Source organism: Manis pentadactyla, chromosome 8 (assembly GCF_030020395.1).
Source record: "Manis pentadactyla isolate mManPen7 chromosome 8, mManPen7.hap1, whole genome shotgun sequence".
NCBI lineage: Eukaryota > Metazoa > Chordata > Mammalia > Pholidota > Manidae > Manis > Manis pentadactyla.
Genome location: NC_080026.1, coordinates 26,380,965 through 26,404,767, shown reverse-complemented (window position 1 = coordinate 26,404,767; position 23,803 = coordinate 26,380,965). Strand labels below are relative to the sequence as shown.

Below are 23,803 nucleotides of genomic sequence, written 5' to 3'. Positions count from 1 at the left end.
TACAATCTTATGCTCAGGTTTCACATGAGCAACATTATGGTTACTACATTCCTGCCTATTATCAAGTCCCCACTACATACTTCATAATAGTCACTGTCCATCAGCATAGTAAGATGCTACAGAGTCACTACTTGTCTTGTCCGTGCTATACTGTCTTCCCTGTGCCCCTCCCCCATACTATGTGTGCTAATCAAAATACCCCTTAGTCCCCTTTTCCCTCCCTTCCCACCCACCCTTTGGTAACTGCTAGTCCATTCTTGGAGTCTGTGAGTCTGCTGCTGTTTTGTTCCTTCAGTTTCTGCTTTGTTGTTATACTCCACAGATTAGTAAAATCATTTGGTACTTGTCTTTCTCTGCCTGGCTTATTTCACTGAGCATAAATACCCTCTAGTTCCATCCATGTTGTTGCAAATCGTAGGATTTGTTTCTTTGTTATGGATGAATAATATTCCATTGTGTATATGTACCACCTTTTCTTTATCCATTCATCTACTGATGGACACTTAGTTTGCTTCCATTTCTTGGCTATTGTAAATAGTGGTGTGATAAACATAGGGGTGCATATGTCTTTTTGAATCTGTGATCTTGTTTTCTTCAAGCAAATTCCTAGGAGTGGAATTCGTGGTTCAAATGGTATTTCTATTTTTAGTTTTTTGAGGAACCTCCATATTGCTTTCCACAATGGTTGAACTAATTTATATTCCTGTCAGCAGTATAGGAGGGTTCCCCTTTCTCTGCATCCTCACCAGCATTTGTTGTTGTTTGTCTTTTGGATGGTGGCTATCCTAACTGGTGTGAGGTGATATCTCTTTGTGGTTTTAATTTGCATTTTCCTGAGGATTAGTGATGTGGAACATCTTTTCATGTGCCTGTTGGCCATCTGAATTTCTTCTTTGGAGAAGTGTCTGTTCAGATCCTGTGCCCATTTTTTAATTGTATTATTTGCTTTTTGGCTGTTGAGGCATGTGAGCTCTTTGTATATTTTGGATGTTAACCCCTTATTGGCTATGTCATTTATGAATATATTTTCCCATGTTGTAGGATGCCTTTTTGTTCTACTGATGATGTCCTTTGCTGTACAGAAGCTTTTTAGTTTGACCTAGTCCAACCTGTTCATTTTTGCTTTTGTTTCCCTTGCCCAAAGAGATATGTTCATGAAAAGTTGCACATGTTTATATTCAAGACAGTTTTGCCTATGTTTTTTTCTAAGAGTTTTATGGTTTCATGACTTACATTCTGGCCTTTGATCCATTTTGAGTTTACTTTTGTGTATGGAGTTAGACAGTAATCCAGTTTCATTCTCTTACAAATAGCTGTCCAGTTTTCCCAACACCAGTTGTTGAAGAGGCTGTCCTTTCTCCATTGTATATCCATGGCTCCTTTATCACATATTAATTGGTCATATATATGTGGGTTTATATCTGGACTCTCTATTCTATTCCATTGATCTATGGCTTTGTCCTTGTGCCAGCACCAAATTGTCTAGATTACTGTGGTTTTGTAGTAGAGCTTGAAGTTGGGGAGCATAATTCCCCCATTAAATCCTTGACTTTTATATTAGATGCATAGATATTGTCTAAATCAAAGTATCAAGAGGACTTGTCTTTTAAAGCAATACCTGTATGTATTAGGAGAAATAAAATAGGGAATGTGACAGAGATACAGGGCCTAAAATCAAAATACCACAGAGTTCAAAGTAACTTAAGGTCACCTGCATCAAACTCACAGAAATGGAAGAATTTCTCTAAACAAGCTGACATATAGGTCTTCTGGTAGAGTATTTCTGTTTGTATCAAGGAACACAAATACTGTCTCTAAGTCTGAACCACTCTATCAGTAGTGATTCTGAAGCATAGGAAAACATGCCAATTATCCATGCTATAGCCTGTTACTAGAAGCATTTTCAATTTCCTTCTCAACTGTCCTTTAAAAGTCCAGAATGGCCCTATAGTCATCCTGCTTTATAGAAGCAAGTGCCACACAAATGATCTTACTCTCCTGCAGCTTTGCGGTATGGTCTTAGAGCACAAACTTTGGAGCCAGACAGATCAAAGGATGATTCATGGTTCCACTCTTTATTTGAAACTATGAGCAAATTACTTATCTTCATCTTCTTGTATTTAAATGTGAGTTATATAATACCTAACATAAAAGGCTGTCTGAATTAAATAAGATACGTAAAATGAATTATACAGGACCTCATTTATAATATAAACTTATTACTAATATTGACGTTAATAGGATAAGGTGTACATTTTCCTGATTTTACAGTCATTACTAAGCCACAGAGTTGTATGCACCAGACTGAGGGCCTGAGGGGAAACCACAGACTGAGAACTATCTCTGGTGTTATTAGATGGGGGGTCGGGGCGAGGGGTGGGGAAGGCATGGCTTGCCTGACCTTTTTCACCTATGTTTCCAACATCCCTCAAACAAAACAAATTTTGATTCCAGTCTTCACCTTGATTAAGTAACAAATTTCCATTATCTTGTGTTCCTGACCTGAATTCTGTTTGGATTGTTTTCCCAATTAATCCCAACCTGACACCAAATTGCTTCCTTTGTTGGACATTTTTTGCTTTAAGATTTTTGCCCTAAAATTATCTTTTTATCTCTAACCCCATTCATGATGACTACTAAAGAATGGTCAATGTCCCTTTCTCCAAAAATATTTTTCAGGAAAATTTAAATATGTCTGCAGCAGTAATTAAAAAGAATCAGAAGGTTTGAAAAGAACTAGGAATATTGCTAAATCATCCTAGGAAAGTAACAGCTAAATACTAGTGCTAGTTTGACAAAAATATGGCATAAATGTCAGTATGTCTTTTCCCACGTCCATGGCAAACATCACTAATCTATCACGGAATTTTCTTTTAAGCTACCTTGCATCTCTGGGTTAGTATGAACATGTGGGTTTTGAAAAATATTTACTTTCCTTTTTAAGTTTCAGTTGGAATACTGTTAAAGCATACACTGATGGTTTGAAGAGGGCAGAAGCATGCTTACAAATTCAGTTACATAGAAAGCAAGTACATGGGTATTAGAGAATCAGAGCTTTCTCTTCCAGGACTAGAGGTGTTAGCCTTATGTCCTGGATAAATTCCAATTTAGGTAATTACATTCTGCTTACCTCACCCCCCTAGCAATTTTTTCAAGTGAATCCAGTATTATTCTTCACTCCCTACCCTAACCTGCTGTGTAGTGTTGCAATGAGCTGTTAAACAGCTGCCATGCTTCACTCTACAATGGTGACTGTGCTTCACTGTATAATTTGTAACCATTCGCAGTGTGCTTTGGAATCTTTCAGGATGTAAGTGTTACCCTAAAATGCAAGATATCATCATCATTTTAAAGGCATACAGTACAACTGCTTATTTCAGTTAAATTCAGCATAACATATTTAGAAAATACCTCATTTCATGGAAAACCATAAGACTAGGTTAAAATACCATGAAACATGCTACAAAGATTATATGAAAAGGTATTTAAAGAAAGCAAACTATTTATCAACTATATGAATATTCTGCCAAAGAAAGGAGTAGTAGCAAGAACAAATGCTTAAGACATTTTTATTTGAAAATACATCTGCCTTCATCAGATGGTAAAAATTCCCAATGTCACCCAAGAAAAACAGTGAAGAGAAAAAACTGAACGTTAAGTCAATGGGAAATGGAGGAATGCCAACACTTACGGAGAAAGAGATAAAAGGATAAAAACAATTTCTAACATTTTCTTATTTCTCATCAGGACAGCCAGAGAATTACACAAATTCATTATCATGAGGAAACTGAATTTTCACTATGGATGGCCTGAGGACACTGGAAAACAGGAATATACATTTTGGCAGCACTGGAAAGGGTGTCATGGGCAACTAGGAGAGGCTACTACAGATACATGACCTTCCACAGACTGCTGTTTAGTAGAGATGCCTTAAGTAAGTGGTTCTCAACCTTGGCTGAACAGTGAGATAACCTGGGGAAGTCAAAAAAATTCTTGGGTACCAACCCCAGAGATTCTGATTTAATTGATCTGGACATCAAGATTTTTTTAAAAGCTCCCCAGGTGGTTCTAATGTATAGCCAATGTTGAAAACCACTGTTGGAGGCTGTTTTACCAACTTAGTTATAACTGTGGTTTTTTTTTTTAAGGGGAAAAGTAACATTACTTGAGGGTATGTATATCATTATGTACATTATTAATACAGTTCATACAATGAGATCCTAAAGATATGTTTCATGGAATGAGGCTTCATCAGATGAGAGGGAAAAAGGCTTTATCACCCAAGGATTATATATATTCTGAGGGGCCACAATTCTAAGGCCATCTGTTTTTGTAGTAATAAGAAGAGTTTCTGCCTGAAACAATAATTTTGTATCTAAGAGGCTTTTGAATTTACAGTTCGTTTTGGGTATATTATCTGCGCTACAGATTTGTCGGTAGTAAACTATGCAATCTCATCCCTAGTGTTTACCGCCACATACATCTGAGCCACACCTTCTCTACTCAGAAGACAAACAATAATCTGTTACCATACTAACTACCTTCAAGTAGAAGTACTTTACCCTCAACCAACCTGTACTTTCACAAGGTATTAAAGAAATACCTGAAAGCATGAGCAGAAGCAAGCTTTTAATCAGAGCCAGAACTCAACAACTGCATATAGTGATGTGAACAGCTGATTCTCTGCCTAGAAAGTAAGATGTAGTTTCACTGACTTTTGTTGTTTACAGCAGACTTGTTCCACAGGTGGCAACCCTGAAAAATTGCCATTAACTAAAACATAACAAAGACAGACAAAAGAATAAGAATTTAACAAAACAGAGCAGGTGAAAAATACCCATAAGCAGCAAGAAAGGGTGTTGGATATCTCAAACACTTTATAGGTGGTAACTAAAGACTTACATTGTAAAAAGTTATATAAGTGAATTAAGGGAGAAGACATGGAAAAAACACCGACTGAACATTATAGTGGTGTGGGGATTATCCACATGAGAGAAAACCAAGCCTTATATTCTTTAACAATCACCAAAAGCACCAGAAATTGAGGTTGCAACACAAAGAGGTCAATTCAGGTACCTATGAGGGGCAAATAAAATTGATGAAGTAAAATTGAGTGGCAGGTATGATTTACAGAGGTGAAGGGAAGGGAGACATTCACAGAATATGTACCATGTGCTGTGCGAAACAATTTATCTACATTCCCTCTCAGTTAATACTCACTTCAGCTCTACGATTTTAGGTCAGGGAAACTCAGGGTCAGAAAGGCTGACATAATTTGACCAAGTTGCACATCTGGAAGAGGCTGACTCAAAACTGAACTCCAGGTGTCAATGGCAAGTTTGTGTTCTTTCCTCTGTACTGCATTTCCTCCCACAATCGGCGTGATGCCTCCCCACGCTCGTGCCCCAACTCCCTGCATCACACAGCGCCATCCTCCGACTAACCAGAACTTTGGCACACCCAAGGGACAGAGCCAGCTATCCAACAGCACTCAAGATAAAAAGAGGGATTCACCTGATAGCCCTAGGAAGAGGCAGAGCAGCCACATCACAAAAGCCATCGTGTGATGGAAATTTTAAATATCCTCTGATGAGAGACATGGATGTAAAGCTTAAGAAAATGTTCTACTCACAAAAGATAAGTGATTTATACAAAACTTGTAAAGAGGAAGCATACAAAGTTTTGATAGTTGTATATAATATTGGTTCAAAAGGAAAAGTGATACCAGGTCCCAGAAAACGGAGATGAGCAAAATTATTTCCAGGTTCTGGGTTACAAAAGCTGGAAACTCCTATTCCTCCCACTCCTAGAATAAGTTTTACATGAGTAGCTCAGTGTTTACTGGAAGAACAAAATACATTATAAGCAAATAGAGTTGGCTGAGTCATGTGCATTTTCATGTCAAAATGAGTTACAGATCTAAGACCTAGATATTTTCAGGGAAAAACAGCAACAAGTTATGATGCAACAGATATATCTGAGACTCTTCTAAGAAATCTCTGAACACCATTCATTCCTGATGAAATTGATCTCCTTTATCAATGCTGATTGATCCTAGCCTACTAATTAGTAAGACAACAAATAACCTTGGATGCACATTTCTAACAATGTCATGAATTTTTTGAACTGGCTTCTAAATAGTAATTCTGCTGCAATTGTGCTCTATAAGCTCAGATAAAAACCTCTCTGCTGCAGCTTCCCCAGCTACAGAATGAAGGAATTGGACTAGAAGATCTCTTTAAGTTTTGATTTCTTAGGTGCTCTTATAGTTCTGCAAAGTTCTGATTCTGTTCTTTCACAAGAAAAGATCAAGTGCCCAAAAACTGAAAACAAAACAAACTTGTCTACAATTGAAATGTGGGTGACATTTTTCTCTGATTTTCTCATTTCAATTAGTAGTACAATTATTTTACAACTTAAGATTTTTTTTTAGTTTATTCTCCTCTGTCTTCTTTTCCAATAGAATTCATCACCTAATCCAGGACATTCCAGTTTTCCATTGTCTTTTTTTTTTTCATCATTAAGGCAGGATCTTTTACTCAGTAAAAATCTTCTAAATAATGGTGTAGACAGCTCCATCCAACTGAACTTTCTGTGATGATGGGAATGTTCCATATCTGTGCTGTCCAAAGGAGTAGCCCCTAGCCACGAGTTCCTTTTTTTTTTTTTTGTTATCATTAATCTACAATTACATGAAGAACATTATGTTTACTAGGCTCTCCCCTACCCCAAGTCCCCCCCACAAACCCCATTATAGTCACTGTCCATCAGCATAGTAAGATGTTGGAGAATCACTACTTGTATTCTCTGTGCTGCAAAGCCCTCCCCTTTCCACCACCCCCCACATTTCTATTGTCTCTTGCTTACTTCTTTTCAAATCTATTCTCGCAGCCTGAGACAGAAGATCCCTCTTCAATTAATGGAATGTAATTATAATATATATATACTTTAGGATTTGGTATGACAAAATGAGTTTCGGCATTATGAAAGTGAAAGGTGGTAGCTTTGAAGAGACTCTCACACTTTCCATAGAATCATGAGCTCTGTTCAGGGTATCAGTTGATATTTCATAGAGCAGATGTGTATTGTGTTGGGATGAGATGGGCGTCCCAAACACTTCCAGTTCTCTGCATGGAAATGAACAGGCCATATTCATGAACTTAGAGTGTGCTGATGGGAACAGGAAGAAATGGACTGGGGACGGTTTCCAACAAGGAAGATATTTCCATGGATACACAAAAATATGTAAGATAGGAGAGAAGAGATGCAAACATGCTATTTCTTCTCTGGTTGCCCACTAATTAAATATGAATTTTTAGTGTGTGGCCAAGGGGAAGTAGGGAAGAACTGCTATTCTCATTTCATGATAAAGAACAGGGAAAAGATTTCAGCTTAGAACAATGGTAAGAGTGAAAGAAGATTTGAAAGTATGCAACTAAAGAACTTACTTTTAGTTAAAGAAAATTGTAACTGGATTTCCTACATAATATTCTCATTACTTTGTTAGGAAAATTTTTTTTAATTTCCACTTTTAATAGTTCTGAGACACAAAGTTGGAACCTTCCAAAACAAAAAATGGCAACTACTTAGTTAAGAAACAGTTTCTCAGGAACAGTTGTTAATAAAAACAAATCTGTAGGTTACACTGAGTCAACTATAGTAAGAACAAAACAGAATGAAACTTAAGGAAATTTCTAACCATTCACAGAAGGACCTCTGTGGACAGCTGCTATAAATACAAACTTGCTTAATGTCAGAAAGGCCTGTGATTCACCTCATGTTAGGCCCGAAGTACAGAAGACCCACAGTACACACGACAAGAGAACATACTAGAACAGTCCTGGGATTTAATACTCTTAGCAATATTTCTGATTAGAATTTTGGCACTCAGTCTAGCATGGTGCTAGAGCAAGCAACATTGGTTTATAAGAAAAATCGGAAATTGACATAAAGCAAACTTTATTCATTGCTCCTAAACTTAGTAAAGTTATACAGGACTACAATTTGGGTCACAGTTCTGACTCTACAAGAAATTAAAGGAATTTCATATATATTAACAAAAGCACAAAAGATATTTTGAGAACACACAAATTAAAGACAATAATAATAACTATCATTTATTGAATGATCACTATGCCTCAAGCATTTTAACAAGTACCTTATATTCATACTTCATTTAATTCTCACAATAACACAATGAGACTGCAGTTACTCCCCCTGCTTTACAGAAGAGGAAAAAAATGAGGTGTGAAGGGTCAACAGCTTTCTTCATACCAGCCAACTGGTTAGGAGCAAAGGTGGTACTGAAATAACTCTCCGGACACTGAAGTCTATTTCTTAGGCTCTATACCATGCAGCCCTCTCATCGTACAGTACTTGATCTCAGGATTCCCAGTCGAAAGGGCCTGAAAGTGACTTAATTATTGAACTCCGAGAAGACAAAGGGAAGACTAATTCAATAAACTCCTGCTTATCCAGAAAAAGAGTTCAAAAGATCTGGTGTTTTTACAACTTCTGTACTTGATTTTTATGAGATGGTAACAAAAGATAAGAAATTGATATCATGGATTTATTCGGAAAAAAATATATTCTGTGTAAAGAATGTCAAAGGAAAGACAAGATCCAAACAAAACCTCTAAAACAGGAGGTCAGTATAACAAAACACATGAAGTTCTAAATGATGACACTGAAGTAAGAGGGGGCACTTCCTGCTGGACAGCTCCATCTAAATGGCCCACAAACATCTTGACTCAATATCTACAACTCTGAATTCATTTTCTTTACCAAAGCAAATTTATTTCTCAGTTCCAATAGAACAGATATTCTGCCAGTCACTATAATCAATACTTCAAGATAATTCAAGATGGCTCCTCCATCCAATAACTTAACATATCAACTTGCCAAGCGTATGACTAGTGTATCTACGTGTATCTGTATGCTACTTCCTACTTCAAGTCTTCAATAAACTAGCCCAGTAGGTTTTTAAAACTTCTTGCTTCCAGTATATTACCTCTCCCATCAATATTCTATTTGCCAATACCAGATTCTTCATTTCATAATCTAACAATGGCTCCCCAGTGACTATAAGCTAAAGTCCAAATTTCACAGCCTTAATTCCTATATCTAGTCTTCCCATCTCTTCACCCAACCGAGTCAAAGGTAATTAGTCTCTTCTAGGCCCAATGGTCATTTACTGTCACAAATCTAGTTTCAGCAGTGTAACTGTTCTGTTTGTTCATAATGTGCCCTTGCACTTACTCTAACCCCACCCTCCTGTCCCTCACAGCAAAAAAAAAAACAAAACATGACATTAATGGAGGAAGCATTCTGAAGCCTAACAGTTTTGGTAGCTATAAAATTTCAGACAAACTTAACTTTTGATCTTATTTTTCCCATGTGCAAAATGAGAATACTACCTAGCTCACAGGGGTTTGGTAAAGATTAAAAATAACATACATGAAGTACAGCCCAGAAAAGGTACTTGATAAATGATAGCCATTGTTATTTGCCCAAAGCTTAATCAGTCTTTAAAGCCCAGCTTAAATGTCATAAAAAGTACTCTTTTTTTCCTACGTTATACTTTGAGTCATCTGAGCATGCCTCTATTTTCTACAATCCTCTTACAATTAGGGAACCTATCTTATATATCCTTATATCCTAGAATATCTTCTATTTACCATACAAATAGCAAGCTTTTACTAAGTGTTGGATGAAGAAGGCATAAATAAAACCTCAAAGAATTAAATTACTGCTAAATATATTACACTGCATCTACTTGGTTTGAAAAATATTTTTACAGATTTTCCTATAAAGTCTTTTATCTGGAATTTCTTTGGGAATAAGCCATTCTGGGTAAAAGATAATTATGGTAGCTTACTGTTGAATGGTACATTCCAAACTATTTATTTTTTCATGGAAAACTTTCTAAAACACTCCACAGCATTTTTCAAAAGAACACTGAGCAACTCAAATGACTGCCATGCCGATCACTCCCTCACCATTGCACACTCCAGCACTGTGAGGAGTGGGTACACACTAAAGATGCCAGGTAGATGTGGATAGAGGCACAAGGGACTTTGCTTCTCAAGCACTCACACTGCTGACTTATGCCACTTGGTTGCTGTTATATAATAACATATAGGATATAAGACGGTTCTTACCATTAGTATGAATTACTAGTAAACTAGATAGATCCTCACGTGTTTTATAAAATTAGTAGGGTTTTCAGAATTTTGTTCCCCTTACTTTTGAGGTTGGAGTCATACTGAATGGGTGAGCTTGTCAAAACGCCTGTCAACAGTTAACCAATATGGATGATTGGAGAATTAATAGGACCATTAACACTTACTGAACACTTACTAGGTTGCAGGTTCTGAGCTCAGTCAGCACACTGTAATAATTATCTCGATTCTCATAATAAACATAAGAGGTAGGTAGTATTTCAATTTCCATTTTACAGATGGGAAAACTGAAGCTCTGTGAGGGTGAGCGATTTTCTCTAGGTGAACAGTGGTAGAACCTGGTAAAAGCCAAACTGGAATCCCTGTACCTTGTACTGCTGACTTCATCTGCTTATTCAGCATTACCCAAAATGGAATGATTTGAATTAGTTGTTTTTTAGAATCACAACTAATGCTTGATTCTTACAACATCAAAATAATTTATTTGAAACCTAACATGTTACAATTCTAACATGCATTGTACATAGCCTTCATATAATGACTGCAGTACATAACATAGTTTGTTCTTGTCCTGATGTATCTACACTGATGATCACCTTGCTAGGGAGTTTGGTGGCAGCCTCTAAGCCTGAAGAGAGCTAAGTGGACCTTTGTTCAATTCCCTTCAACTGTGGTTTAAGTTTGTCTAACAACATTCATTCCCATTTTGTAGCAGCCCTGCTCCGTGGCAGATGATGTCCCTAGCTGAGTATGTTTTCTAATTTTTAGTTATTTCTCTATCCTGTGATCTGTGGTCTATACTTACCTCCCAGATTTCTTAGGACAGAACAATGAGGACCTAAAAAAATTGCAAAAACATAAAATTAAGCTAAATGTTCTCTATACTTGAGAACAGCAATAAATCATCCTATAATTAAAGAATATAGTTTGTCATTACTACTGAATTCAGAGAACTTCTTTTGGTAGGGTTATTGTTACTGAAGAAACAGAAATGTAACTGTTGTAAGGAGGCATTAACATGATACATGTTGAGTAAGCAAGAGTTTGTTTTATGTAACTTCAGGCCAACAAAGGGATTGTGTATTGAAACCAAACTGTCTTCTATTAACAAGAATAGTTAGAGGAAGACAGTTATAATATAATGCAGCATAAAGATTTGCATTAGATATAAAGGAGATTTTTCTTAACAGTGAGTAGTGTTAACATTGCAATAATTTAGCAAAAGGTTTCTTTTTAGTACAGATTCTATAAACTTTTTTTAAAATGACATTCAAAAGAAACACATTTTTGCATTCACTTTGAAGAGCCAAAATAGCTGTTAGCAGATATGGATGTTTAAATTTACAGAAGTAAAACTTTTCTTCTTAGACTTCAGGCCCAATATTAATTCAGGAAGACAAGATCCACTTCAATACTTTACAGAGGAAAGGCAGTAGTTTTTATTAATATGTCTAACTCTAACACTTTGTCAAAAATATCTGATAAATATGGTCCAGGTGGTAAGAGATTAAGGTGTTTCTCCCAACCACCCCACCCCCCAAAAGCAGAACTCCAGACTGAAGAAAATAAAAAGTTTTCAGTGGGGAGCCATGGGGCTGCCTTCTGTCCTATCAATCTACAAATTCTCAAATTACAGATCTGCTGTTGTTTTCTGACACATCTGCTTTGCAATGTAAAATAGTGTTTTCTTTAATAAGAATTCTTCAAAAAGCCCTTAGGCTCCTCGCCTTTGTTTGCACAGCCTGAGAGTTTTCATTTAAAGTTTTCACACTGTTTTTAAAATTCTCCATTTTTGTTTCTAAAATAGTTAGGCGAAGTCCATAAACCTCTGTTTTGGTTTCACATTTTAGCTACATGGAAAGGGTGGAGAGAAACACGCAAAGAAATTCTTAATGTTTCAATAAATGAGGTCACTCCAAATTACTAACATTATTTTCTTCCCTTCTTTGTCACCAAAAATGTAGGAAGGAGGAAAGCAGAAATACTTTTTATATAATCCTTATTCCCAGAATGTATAATCTACTTGAAATGAGGAAATCCTCAGGTAAAATGCACTCTTGTTCACAGCAACTCTGACAATCCAATATTGTGGGAAACAGGGATAGTGAAGCAATCACAGAAACGTCAGACATTATTTCCTAATGATTACAGCAAGGTTGATACTTGATGTTCTCTGTGGTGACTAAATTGGACCTAAAACCCAGATAAAGCTCCTGTTTCTCAATCCAAAGTATTTGCTGCAAGGCCAAACTTCAACTCTAAAGGATATAGCCTCTCTTCATCCTCTCATTAAAAAATAAGAAAGTGGATGATTTTTTTTAAGGTCTCCACTGGAAACACATACATTTGATCTTTTTTACATCAACTATGTACAACATAATAAAGACATTTAGTAATAATAAAGAAATTTGAACTTTTTCACAATATAATGGGACTGAGAAGGCAGGCATGTTCCAAATATATGTAAATATCAGGGCTTGACCACCTGAGCATTTACCTCTTCACCTTTAATGCAACTGAATGTATTTGAAGCAGATGACTTTCACCTTGATCCTCCTTACTTATGGCTTCCTGATAGAATTCCTCGGGAAGACATGATCTTTTTCAAGGATAAGGGATGCCACTTTGCAATTCACTGTATTTCTACTATACATTCCTATGTGGTTCAACTTGTTGGGAGTGGAATAATCTAGTGGTAGGAGAATCATGGGTATTCCCTCAATACCAAATCCTGTAGGAGAGACAGACAGAAGTCTGATGCCATGCAGGCAGGCTACTGCATCTAACACCTAGTATGAAGGATCAGGCACTGTCTTGTAAGTCAGATGCCATGCTATAAGCTAACTTTAAGGGAAGAGAGTTTGGGCAAATGAGAGATAACTAGAAATAGACAAAAATGTTTTTCTTATACATGAAATAATGGTCTGAGCCTACAAATTGTATTTCTGAAGTATTCTTCCTACTCTGTTTCTTTAGATCCATCTTCAATTTTATAATCAGAATTCTTTCTCAAAATTTCTTGTTCCTCTTCAAGTGTCCTCTTTTTTAAAACTTCAACTTTGTAAAATCTACTTTCTAAAGCCTTCCATACAATTACCATGACATACTTTCTTTCAATCAATGTTTCTGTCAATTCGTTTATAACTCATTTGTTCTTCACTGGAGAGAGTAAATTACAGGACCTGTTCTTGTGGGACAGGCAGTATAGAAAGACTATTAAGAGCTCAGGCTCTAAAATAGGGTAAAAACAGTGATTTCTGGTTCCACCTTTATTATCTGTGTGTGTTTGTAGGCAAGAAATTACTTACATTTTCTATGGCTAAGTTTCTTTAACTAAAAATGGAAAATATATTTTAGAATTGTTGAAAGAATGAAATGCTAAAATCTGTATAATATGCTTAGCACAATACAGGGTTATAATAAGAATTGTTAAGTTTAACTGTTATGGTTAGCTCTACCTTCTAAAGATGACATTGTCAGAAAGCAGGTTGCAAATTCCTCAAGTGTTCTGATTTCATAAGATTGAGACTTGCACAAAGGTCTGGATACATTACATTCTCTAGTTCTGCTAGCCTTGCTTTTATGACAGTTACATGACACAGAGTAGGAAAATAGTGGCTCCTCTTCACAGTACCTAACTCAGGAGACTGCAAGATGGCTTCCTTTTTCTTCCCCATCACACACCCTTCAGAGGCATGGAGTTTGGTGAAATTTGCCTTTTTGAAATGCACAATAAAATGTCCTTATTTTTCAATCTACTCTATACCTTTAACAAAGACTAGTCTTCCTTTGTCAAATATCCCAGTCATGAGTAGCATCTCACTGAGTTTTGAGATCATATTTATTTTCCAATATGCTGCAGGCTTGAATGTTTGTATTCCTTCAAAATTCCTATGTTGAAATCCTAACCCCCAGTGTAATGGTGTTAGGTGGTGAGGCCTTTGAGACTGGATCATGAGGGTGAAGGCCTCAAGAATGGGATTACTACCCTTAGAAAAGAGACCTGAGAGAGCCTCCTTACCCTTTCATCTTGTGAGGACACAGCCTGAAGACAGCCATCTATGAATCAGGAAGCAGGCCTTCACCAGACACTGAATTTGCCAGAGCTCTGATCTTGGGCTCCCCAGCCTCCAGAACTGTGATGAATAAACTGCTGCTATTTATCCGCCACCCAGTCTATGGTATTCCATTACAGCAACCTGAATAGGCTAAGACAAGGTACTAATATTGCAAAATGTGTTTTGTTGACCACCAATCATCTGGCAGGCCTGGATGACATCAGTACTGAAAGAGCCAGTGTAGACACCCCAACAGCAAAGGGAGATTTGGTCCCAGAAGAGGCTCCAATCAGGAAGTTTTAAAAAAGATGGCTTATTGAAATGTTCCCTGGTCACCTAAGCTTATATATATTACAACTGCACGAGAAAAAGTTTACATGTTTATTATTTTCCTTTAGGTGAATATGGCTCATGTACTTCCTAGAGCAAGACAAGACATTTACCTTCACTTGCTGTCATTTTCTGCCAAAAGTGGGTTATGCATGTTCCTACTCTTAAACAGAATTTACTGGCTGCCATTTAATCTCTCCTAATAAATCACAACCATCCTTTTGATGTACGAGCTGCACCATCATGGAGAAGTGTCTGTGGGGGTTCTACAATGTTGCCTGCCCTGCCACGGAATGGCTCCAGGCTGCTATGCTTTCTCACTTCTCATATGTTTTTTTAATAGTTTATCTCTCTCCTCCCTAGCTGTCAAGCTGTCAGTCAGCTGTCACTTTTTACTGCTGTCAGTGAGCCTGCCTTTATCACACCCCCAATTTGATGTTGCTAATCTGCTGTCAGCTGAAAAATCTGATAATCAAGACCTCTGAAACTGCACGTACAGTAAGTGGTGGGCTGAGCAATGGATGAAGATTTTGATATAGGAGTTCCAGTTCCTGTTCTGTGATTACCAGAAGACACTTAACTTCTCTGGGTCATGGTGCCTTCATCCGTCAAGTGAGAAGCAGAGTGTGTGTGTGTATGTGTCAGAAAGAGAAAGAGATCTCATCCAAAGCTGAATCCAAAGTTTCTCTGGCTTCTAGGAAGAACAAAGAAAATATTCTGTGAGTTAAGAATGCACGGTGGGGCAACATGGACCCTTTCATCATCAAATTCAAGGATGTTTTAGTCCTCACTCCTCTGAATTCACTACTGACCATCTCCTTAGAACTCTCATCCTTCGGTTCCACACGATAGTTCTCTCATTGTTGACCTCCTGACTTTGTCTTCTTTTCTTCTTACTTCAATCTTCCTCCCTCGAACCTTTAAGTGTTCAGTGAGCCAAGTGCCACTTCAAAGTTAAAAAGGTCAGGGTAATGATGAGATACCAGCTACAAGCCTGTGAAGCAGCAACCTGTGCATCCTAGAAGCCAACTGACAAATGTGTCAGCATGTGTCAGATACGGCTGATATGTTAAGTAAGATGGGGACTGAGAATTGACCACAGGATTTAGAGACATGCAAGTTATTGGTGACCTTGACAAAAACAGCTTCAGTGGAGAGCTTTAAGAGAGAAGAATAGGAATGAAACTGGAAACAAGTCTAAACAATTCTTTCAAGAGGCTTTGCTACTAAGAGAAAAAAAAAGAAATTAGGCAGTAGCAGAGGGGAGACATGGAACCAAGAGATAATTTTTTTTAAAGATATAAAATAAAGAGCATTTATGGTATGCTAATAGGAATGATCCGGAAGAGAGGAAAACTGGCGATGCACAATAGAGAAGGAAAAACTGCTAGAATAATAGTCCTTACATACGTAAGAAGGGTGGGCTCTGGCAAAGAAGTAGAGGCCAGGGGCTTAGACAGAAGCAAGGTTAATTCATCCATAGTAACAGGTGTACAGATGAAGAAAACGCACCCAGAAGTATTCAACTGCGCAGCCAGGGGGCTGTAGCATACAGAAATTCTCTTCTGATTGCTTCTATTTTCTCAGTCATGATCTGAGAATGAAGAAAGAAGATTTGGTATTTGAAGTTTACAAAGAAAGGGTAATGTGTGACTGGTTATCTAGAAATGGGGAAAATGTATGTTTGCCAGGCATCTAGAAGTGTCCATCTGAATTAAGGAGTCATGAATTTAGAGTAGGCTAATATGTATAGCTGGATGTTTTTCTTCTAATAAATATGAAGAAAAAGGTGCAGAAGATTTGAGAGTATATGCAAGAAAAGAAGTCTGATGATGGAATATGGGTGTTAAGGTGGAGAAAGGAGGAGGAAAATTAGGACAAGAGAAGAATGAAAGTAAGTAGTTGGCTCAGTCAATGGATGGTATAGGTTCTGGTGAGGCCAAAAGACTGAGTCAGGTTGATAAAGACAGTAAATAGGTGATCCTCTTTATTTATATCAGGCTGCTCCTTTGGCAGAATCCTCCTTTATTTTCATTATGTTGATTAAGAGAGAGCAGAGAGGAAGACAGTCCTTTATATTCAGGTGGTAATACATGTGGTGGGTTATAAATAATGGGGGTGGGGGAGTTAATAAGATGAATTAATCTTTGTTAGGGGTCTATTATGTGCCCCTATACTATACTAGGCATTTGCATGATTTCATTTGGTCACTACATCATGCCTATGAGGTGATAAGATAAATATAACCATAGTCATTAAAGAACCTAAGCTCAGGGTTATTACACTTACACAGCTCCCAGAGTTAGTAAACGGTAGTCAAGACTCAAACAGTGTTTAAGAGTTTTCCCATCCCCACATGTTTAATACATATAATGAAATCTTTCCAAGTGAATATTATTTCTTGCCATTATTTTTCTAGCCTTTGAGAATGAGGCAGTGGGGGCAAGGAGAGCGATAGGTAACAGCAGGTGCCATAAGCCCAGTATCACTGGATTCCTATGCAACAGACATACTCTGAGTTTTAATAGTTATCAACTCTATGAACCTCATATTTTTGCCAAAATAAGGCTTTCTCCCTTCCCTGATTAATATCCATTATATTATATATTATTGTAACACATTGTATTAATAATGTAATTGTATCTTCTACTTTGTTTTTACTTAAATTCATTTGCCAATACCAAACAATATTTTATAGGTAGAAAGATATAAACATTCAAAAGTTGGGGTTTGTTTTTGTTTTTAATCACTTTGGTGTTTTGCCTTTAGAATTAATAAATATTTTTCAACATCTCAACAAAATAATACTCTTTTAAGACTGCAGGCATTAGAACGATTGTCATTCATGCAAATAATCACTTACTTACACTATATGAGTTTGGGTTGGAAAAAGCAAATTACCATTTGAAAATAATTCAAATAACACTCTGGGCTAAGACCTTGCTTATGAATGTTATCTTGGTGACAATATTTCTTAACCTTCTTCCATTTAGCTAGATTTATTTATGGTAATACAGACCAAATTAATAAATTGCTACAGGTATATTAAACATACAATGTTGTAGGAACGTATCAGATGCAAATAAATTAGAAAACAGTATATATCTGGAATTCTATAATTAAGACATGCTATAGCCACCTATTTACTTAAAGTTGTACATGGTGACTATACAGCATACGAAAACCTTCAAAACATAAAAATATTCATATTTTTAAAATATTCTCTATAAGCTCTGTTCTTGCTCATCATAGATTTAAGTATAACAATTACATTTTTCAAAAGCTGAAATTCTCTCATCACATAAAAAACTGTATATAAACGAATACATATTATACATATATACATATCTCTATATATACATGTATATCTGAAAATTGATTATTATCTTAGTTTCACTTAGCTTGATGGTTTTCAAAACTGCAAATACTCCAATACATGTATTTGACAAATGACCTATAGGGACAGAAGCTTGAACAGTAAACAGAAAACTGAATCAAACGTCATAGGGTCTAAACTTTAATTCAGTCTGTGACAACAATCAGCAGGGTGTGTGCTAGCCCATCTCTGCTCCTAGGGGCCTCTGTTTTCTGAACTTCATACAGTAAAGATTGGTCAAGGTAGTCTAACTTAAATTTTATGACTTACTAACTTGATTTTCTATTAGGCAGATTTTTCTTCAATGAAATATTAACCAGTAAAACACTCACATAAATCAGCATTAGGAGTGTGGATGAGGACTACTGTCCTCAAGGCAAAATCTGGGTGAGCTCACTAAGTCCAGAACATAGAGCACATGCTGACCTCCTGCACGGCATGTATGGACATTAAATTGTTTCCTGCCTTCATTTCAAGGATGGGGAAGAAACAGCTGTCCCTGAATTCTTTTTAAGGACACTGTCAGTTACAAAACAGCAGCATCCCCAGCTAGTGTGCATCCCACTGAGATAAACTTCCTAGTCACAAGGGAGAAATATTCCTGGTGGTAGTAAAAACAATTTTGCTCGGTTTAATCAAAAGTAAAAAGGAATTCTAGAATGTTCCCTTTGAGCCACATCATCCATTGCTAATTCAGGGTAGGCCCAGCAACAAGGGTAATAAAAAATGTCCTTAGTTACTCAGAAAGAGAAATGGCAATTAAGTGCATTTGTAACTGAACATACAAGACCTAATTCTTTATTAATGTAATATAAAAAATAAAAAATGGAAGAAAAAAGAAGAAAGTAGCATGGGAAATGAAAGCAATCCAAGAGCGAAATTTAGCACTGATTTACTTAGAACAGATACTATGATACACATAAACTAGTGGATATAAATGAAATGCAAAGACAGAAATACGCTTGTCAGTGACTTCTATAACAAAACAACAAATAAAGAAACAAAACAGTAAGTGTTAAAACCCAAAGCAGCCTGCTTTTGGCAAACCAAGAAACAACAGAAAAGACAGGAAGAACTCAATATTAGAGCTCACCAATCAGTGATAGGTTGGATGTATGATTACTTAAAATCTTTGTAAATCACAGCATGGTGAAAAAGAACTAGATTCTCTCATTAACTGTGCTTGTGCAGAAAAACTAAAATCGGCAAGAAGAACACCATTTTCTATACATTTTTGGAATAATTTATGACACAATATTGAAAACAGAGTCAAACATACCTGCTCACATCAGGAAATCTGATGGGAAAGTAAATAACTTGGCACTTGGGTCTGATGATGCTCTCTAGATCCTTGGGTCTGTGATCAGGAATCAGCTTCATAAATTTTCCAATAGAAGTGAGAAATGATTCCATATTAAAAACTGAGTTGAATACCACCACATCAGCCACCAGGCTGTACAGGGAAAGGATAAATGCAAATGATGAGCCTACATTCATTCACTTACTTTTTATAAGCCTAAGATCTCTCTATTAATCAGTTTGCACTGCACCTTGGTTTTGCAAAACACTCTCTACTTTCAATCAGTATTTATCAAAATGCTTCTAATAGAAACGTTAGCTTTATTAGTATTATGTCATGGGAAATTACATTGTTGGTATCAGGGAGGAAAGCCGGGAGAAGAATTAAATGATTTAATGGGATCCTATGAGACTTCAAATGCAAAGTACATTTTTCCACAATGCTGGAACTTTTTATCCTATCAACATCAATAACCCATGCTGGGTTTCCATGTCAGTGATGTGCATCGTTTTACAACTTACTACTGTGAACAGAACATTTGCCATACTTTTCACTACTTGAGACTAATTCTGGTAAAGCTACTTCATACCTGAACATATCTTCAAAATACATGATTAAAGCTATTTCTTGTTTTAGCCCTTGTTTCAAGAAACTGTTAGGTCCTCTAGAGTTCTAGGACTATACAGAAGTGTTACATGGGATATCTACAAATAACCTTTTTCACTACTGTATTCAGAGAAGTAGAAGATATTGGTAGAATGGACCAGAAATCCGTATCACTCAGTCTTATTGACTACATAAAGCACCATCTTAACACAATGCCATGGACCTTCAAAATTAAACAAAATAAGTACAATGTTGGTTATTAATTTTGATGAAAAGACTGTGTTTTCTCTCAATATTTTTAAAAATAAAAATGACCTAAACTACTTAGTTATAAGGAAATGTGAAGACAAAGTTTATGTGTCATAAATACATCAGTTTTCAGAATTGCCCATAAAATTTTCTTGGAAACCAATGAACACAAATGATAACCATGGGCAAGCTGGATAAAACCTGAGTATGTAGTATGTTCCCTTTATTAGTCAAAAGAGCGAATTACTAAATCATTGTTTGGATACTAAAAAAAAAAACGGTTCTCTTTGCTTTAAGCAATGATTCAGTGTCTCAGTGTCACTGGATCTCAATAAAATGCATACCAATGCCTTGATAGGAAGGTATGCAAAGTCAAATCAGTAGTTACTTTTATGTCACCCTAAAAATGATAGATCAAAAAAACTAAAAAGAAGATACATGAAGTCCATAAGACTGCAAAACACAAATGAATAAGCAGAGGTTATAGAACAAGAGTGCCATTACAAATCCTCAGTTTAGTTACATTCACATTTACTGAGGTAGCCAAAGTTCCTATTGTTAACACACAGCAGGACAAAAACCAACAAAAGTAATGTTGACCTGCCACCCCTATGCCTCCCTGGCAAAATTGCTTTTCCATACAATTATATGTTTTAGTTGCAACCCAGTGCAAATTTGGGGGTAGGGGTGATCACAACATGGATAATACCAAAAGAATGTTACCGAAGTGCTGACACACACCAAGCAATAAGGACGCCAACATAATAATAATATACCAAAAGTTGAAGGATGTTTTATAGCTAGTCTGTTTTCACCATATGTCACATATTGGAGTAGCAACCCACAGGTCATAATATACAGTTATGACATGTGTTCATAAGTCAGAGGGTTACTGAAACCTCTATTTAAGGTGAGTGCTTATGTCAGTCATCTCTAAAGTCCTTAACTGCCACACGGTCAAGAAAGAAATCTGACAGTGCCAACAAAAGCAGAGGTCAGCAAGAAATCTGAAGAAACATTTGAGGAAGCAGGAGTCATACTTTTCAAAGAATCTGAACAGGACCGCTTTCCGACACTCTTATTTTTCCTCTGGACAACTGCAAACCATTTTTTTCTCATTAAGAGGCCAACTGATGACCGAGTCTACTTTCTCTCAAAGCTTGTCTATCAGTTTACCCTCTTGAGAACAGCAATGCTGAAAAATCACACATAAGGTTTTACGGTCTCATTCCTTTTGAGCAAAAACAATATATTATGAAAAAGAGAGATGAGGGGCAGTGAGCTATAATTTTTAGATATCTGCCCTCATAGGGCATTCAAGGCAACTCCTTACATTCTTAAAAAACCCAGTCTACACTAAATTAAAGAGCCAAGACAATTCACAGAAATATCCTTTTTCATGCATTTCCTCTCTGAAATGAGTGGGTGTAACTTCCATTAACTTTAAAGTCACCCATAAAGGGAAAAATAGACTTAATTTTTTTTTCCCTAGTTATTTCTCAGGGGTAATAAACACACACTATCTGAAAAAAATGAATGATGCTAAGTCAAAAAATCAAAAGAATATTACAAATGTTTTCCATATTGATAAAACACAAAATGATTTTATTTTTGTTTTTAAAACATATTTTCCTTCTCTGTTTCAATATAAAATATTTTAATTTTATTATGAAATTTTTAAATGGTTGCTTTTTTATGAGACATTTGACGTGAACAGTTCTACTCTATTTTGATAGCACTGCTACTTCACAATTGAAGCGGCTTGTAAAAATGATTGCAGGAAAACATTTACAAAATGCTTGAAACAGAAATACTACCACATAACTGTTTTTCGATGTCAGCTAAACTATGGAATATACGTACAAGAACTGGGAGTCTGTTTAAACACATCATCAATCCCAACTGCTAGTAACTATTAAAAAAGGTGAGTAAAATGTACCCAATCAGTGCCAAACTGATTCTATTTGATTGTTGCAGTTATGTGTGAATAGGATCCAGTAGCAAAGCCAATTTCAGAATTGTTAAAACTTCTTTCATTAACTAAGCTTTAGGAGATACACTGTGTTGAAATAACAATACAGAAGGACTATCACCTTTGAAATGTCATGGTATTTTAAGGCTGTGCAATTTCAGAAGACTCCATGAGTGGGGAAAAAAAACAACCACTTAAAAATTCATTTTTGATAGTTTTCTTTTACAGACAATAAAAAAGAACAAAAACCACTTGCTCCATTATGCTTTAATTTTTGTTTATTCCTCTGATAAATGTCTATTTTGACTTAGCTGGATATACTGAAGATGGTGAGTAAATGAGAATGTACTAACTGCCCTTTTCTAACAGTATGCCTTAAACAATAGATGATTGAACAAGTGGTAAAGAAGGTCACTGTTAACCCTTTGATTCTATTTTGAATGTTGTAGAAAATAATTAGTTCAACATATAATTAGATTGTAACATACGTGCATTTGATAAACAGATTAGCTGTACTCTTACATATATATTGCAGAGGTACACAAGTAATTGCTACCATGGAAAGTATGTTTCAATATTTGTACCTACTTTATGGTGTTTTTAAAATAAGGGTACAGGATGTCTCAGATTTAAAAGCTAATTATCTATAAAGAAAAAGGTGGCAAAGGACTAAATATAATGATGCAATCTACACCCACCATGAGAGAATTTGGTTGTATCCATATTGGAAATCCCTTTCCTGGTATTTATTGACAGGATATACCAATTGGTTCTCATGGAAGTACAGGATCTTTTTCAATTTCCCAAGGTCAGGCCGAAGGGCAGCCAGTTCGGTCAGGTTAAGCACTGAGCTTGCAAAGAGGATCCTAGAGGAAACAAGGAAATCAGAGCATGCATTAAGTGGCCATCCTTTACCCTTCTCTTCTCTCACCCCACCCCTAGAAAAACATATCTCCTATAGGGATGCATTAATAGTTAAGCCTCAATACCGTGTAGCAGCATTCTAAGTTTTGATCTCTTAAAAAGCAGCTGCTAAGAACTATAAAAGCCCCAAGTCTCATTGGTCTTCTCAGCTCAGTTACTGAGAGATGCAAAATAAAAAAAAAAAGAAGCTGGACAGATTTTATTGAAAAAGGCAAGAAAAGCTCTATCTGAAGGACGAAAGGAACAAAGATAAGGCTGACTGGGGAATACTTTGCTTGCCAGTTTCATTACACTTTACTTCTTTATGCAACCAACTACTGAAATTCAATATATGAGCAGGAATGGCACATGTTCATGTTATGACATAAACCCTTTTGATTTATGCAATAGGCTTGTCTAGTGTGGTCCTTTACTTTCGCATGTTTCCTCACTCCCTCCACCCCTGCCTTTGTTAACTGTTCTGCAATATTTGTGTTGTTTTAATATATATTTTTTCCATTATTGGACTGCTAATGGCACTACCAGATATACAATCTGTAAAACCCTAAATATAAAATATAAACATTAAAAAAATGAAGAAACGTTGTATCATTGTCTTTGGGGAAAAAAAGGAAACTGAAATCTTACCTATCTCACATTTTTAAGTGAAACAGTATCTAGTTACTCACTCATTTCACAGACATTTATTAAATGCCTACCAGGCAGGGTCTAACCAGGAAGAACAGAAAAGTTGTACAAGAGAGCCCACCAGGATGAATGCTGCCGGTAATAGCGACATAAACAAAGTATGAGGGGGACAAACAGAAA

The 23,803-nt window shown here is 36.3% G+C and overlaps 1 protein-coding gene across 7 annotated transcripts in view; it reads right to left on the bottom strand.

Annotated features, from left to right (window-relative positions):
- The window catches only part of GTDC1 (glycosyltransferase like domain containing 1), a 369,763-nt gene that overhangs the window by 167,715 nt on the left and 178,245 nt on the right, over nucleotides 1–23,803 (bottom strand). For 5 of the 7 annotated variants that reach the window (XM_036912727.2, XM_036912720.2, XM_036912733.2 and 2 more), the window contains exons 5-6: nucleotides 22,771–22,938; nucleotides 19,225–19,398 (exon numbers count right to left, since the gene is read on the bottom strand). In XM_036912727.2, coding sequence (XP_036768622.2) covers nucleotides 19,225–19,398; nucleotides 22,771–22,938 — 342 coding nt within the window. Of the gene's footprint in view, nucleotides 1–10,986; nucleotides 11,020–19,224; nucleotides 19,399–22,770; nucleotides 22,939–23,803 lie in introns of all 7 variants that reach the window. The other 2 variants (XM_057505628.1, XM_057505627.1) reach the window with 1 other exon arrangement.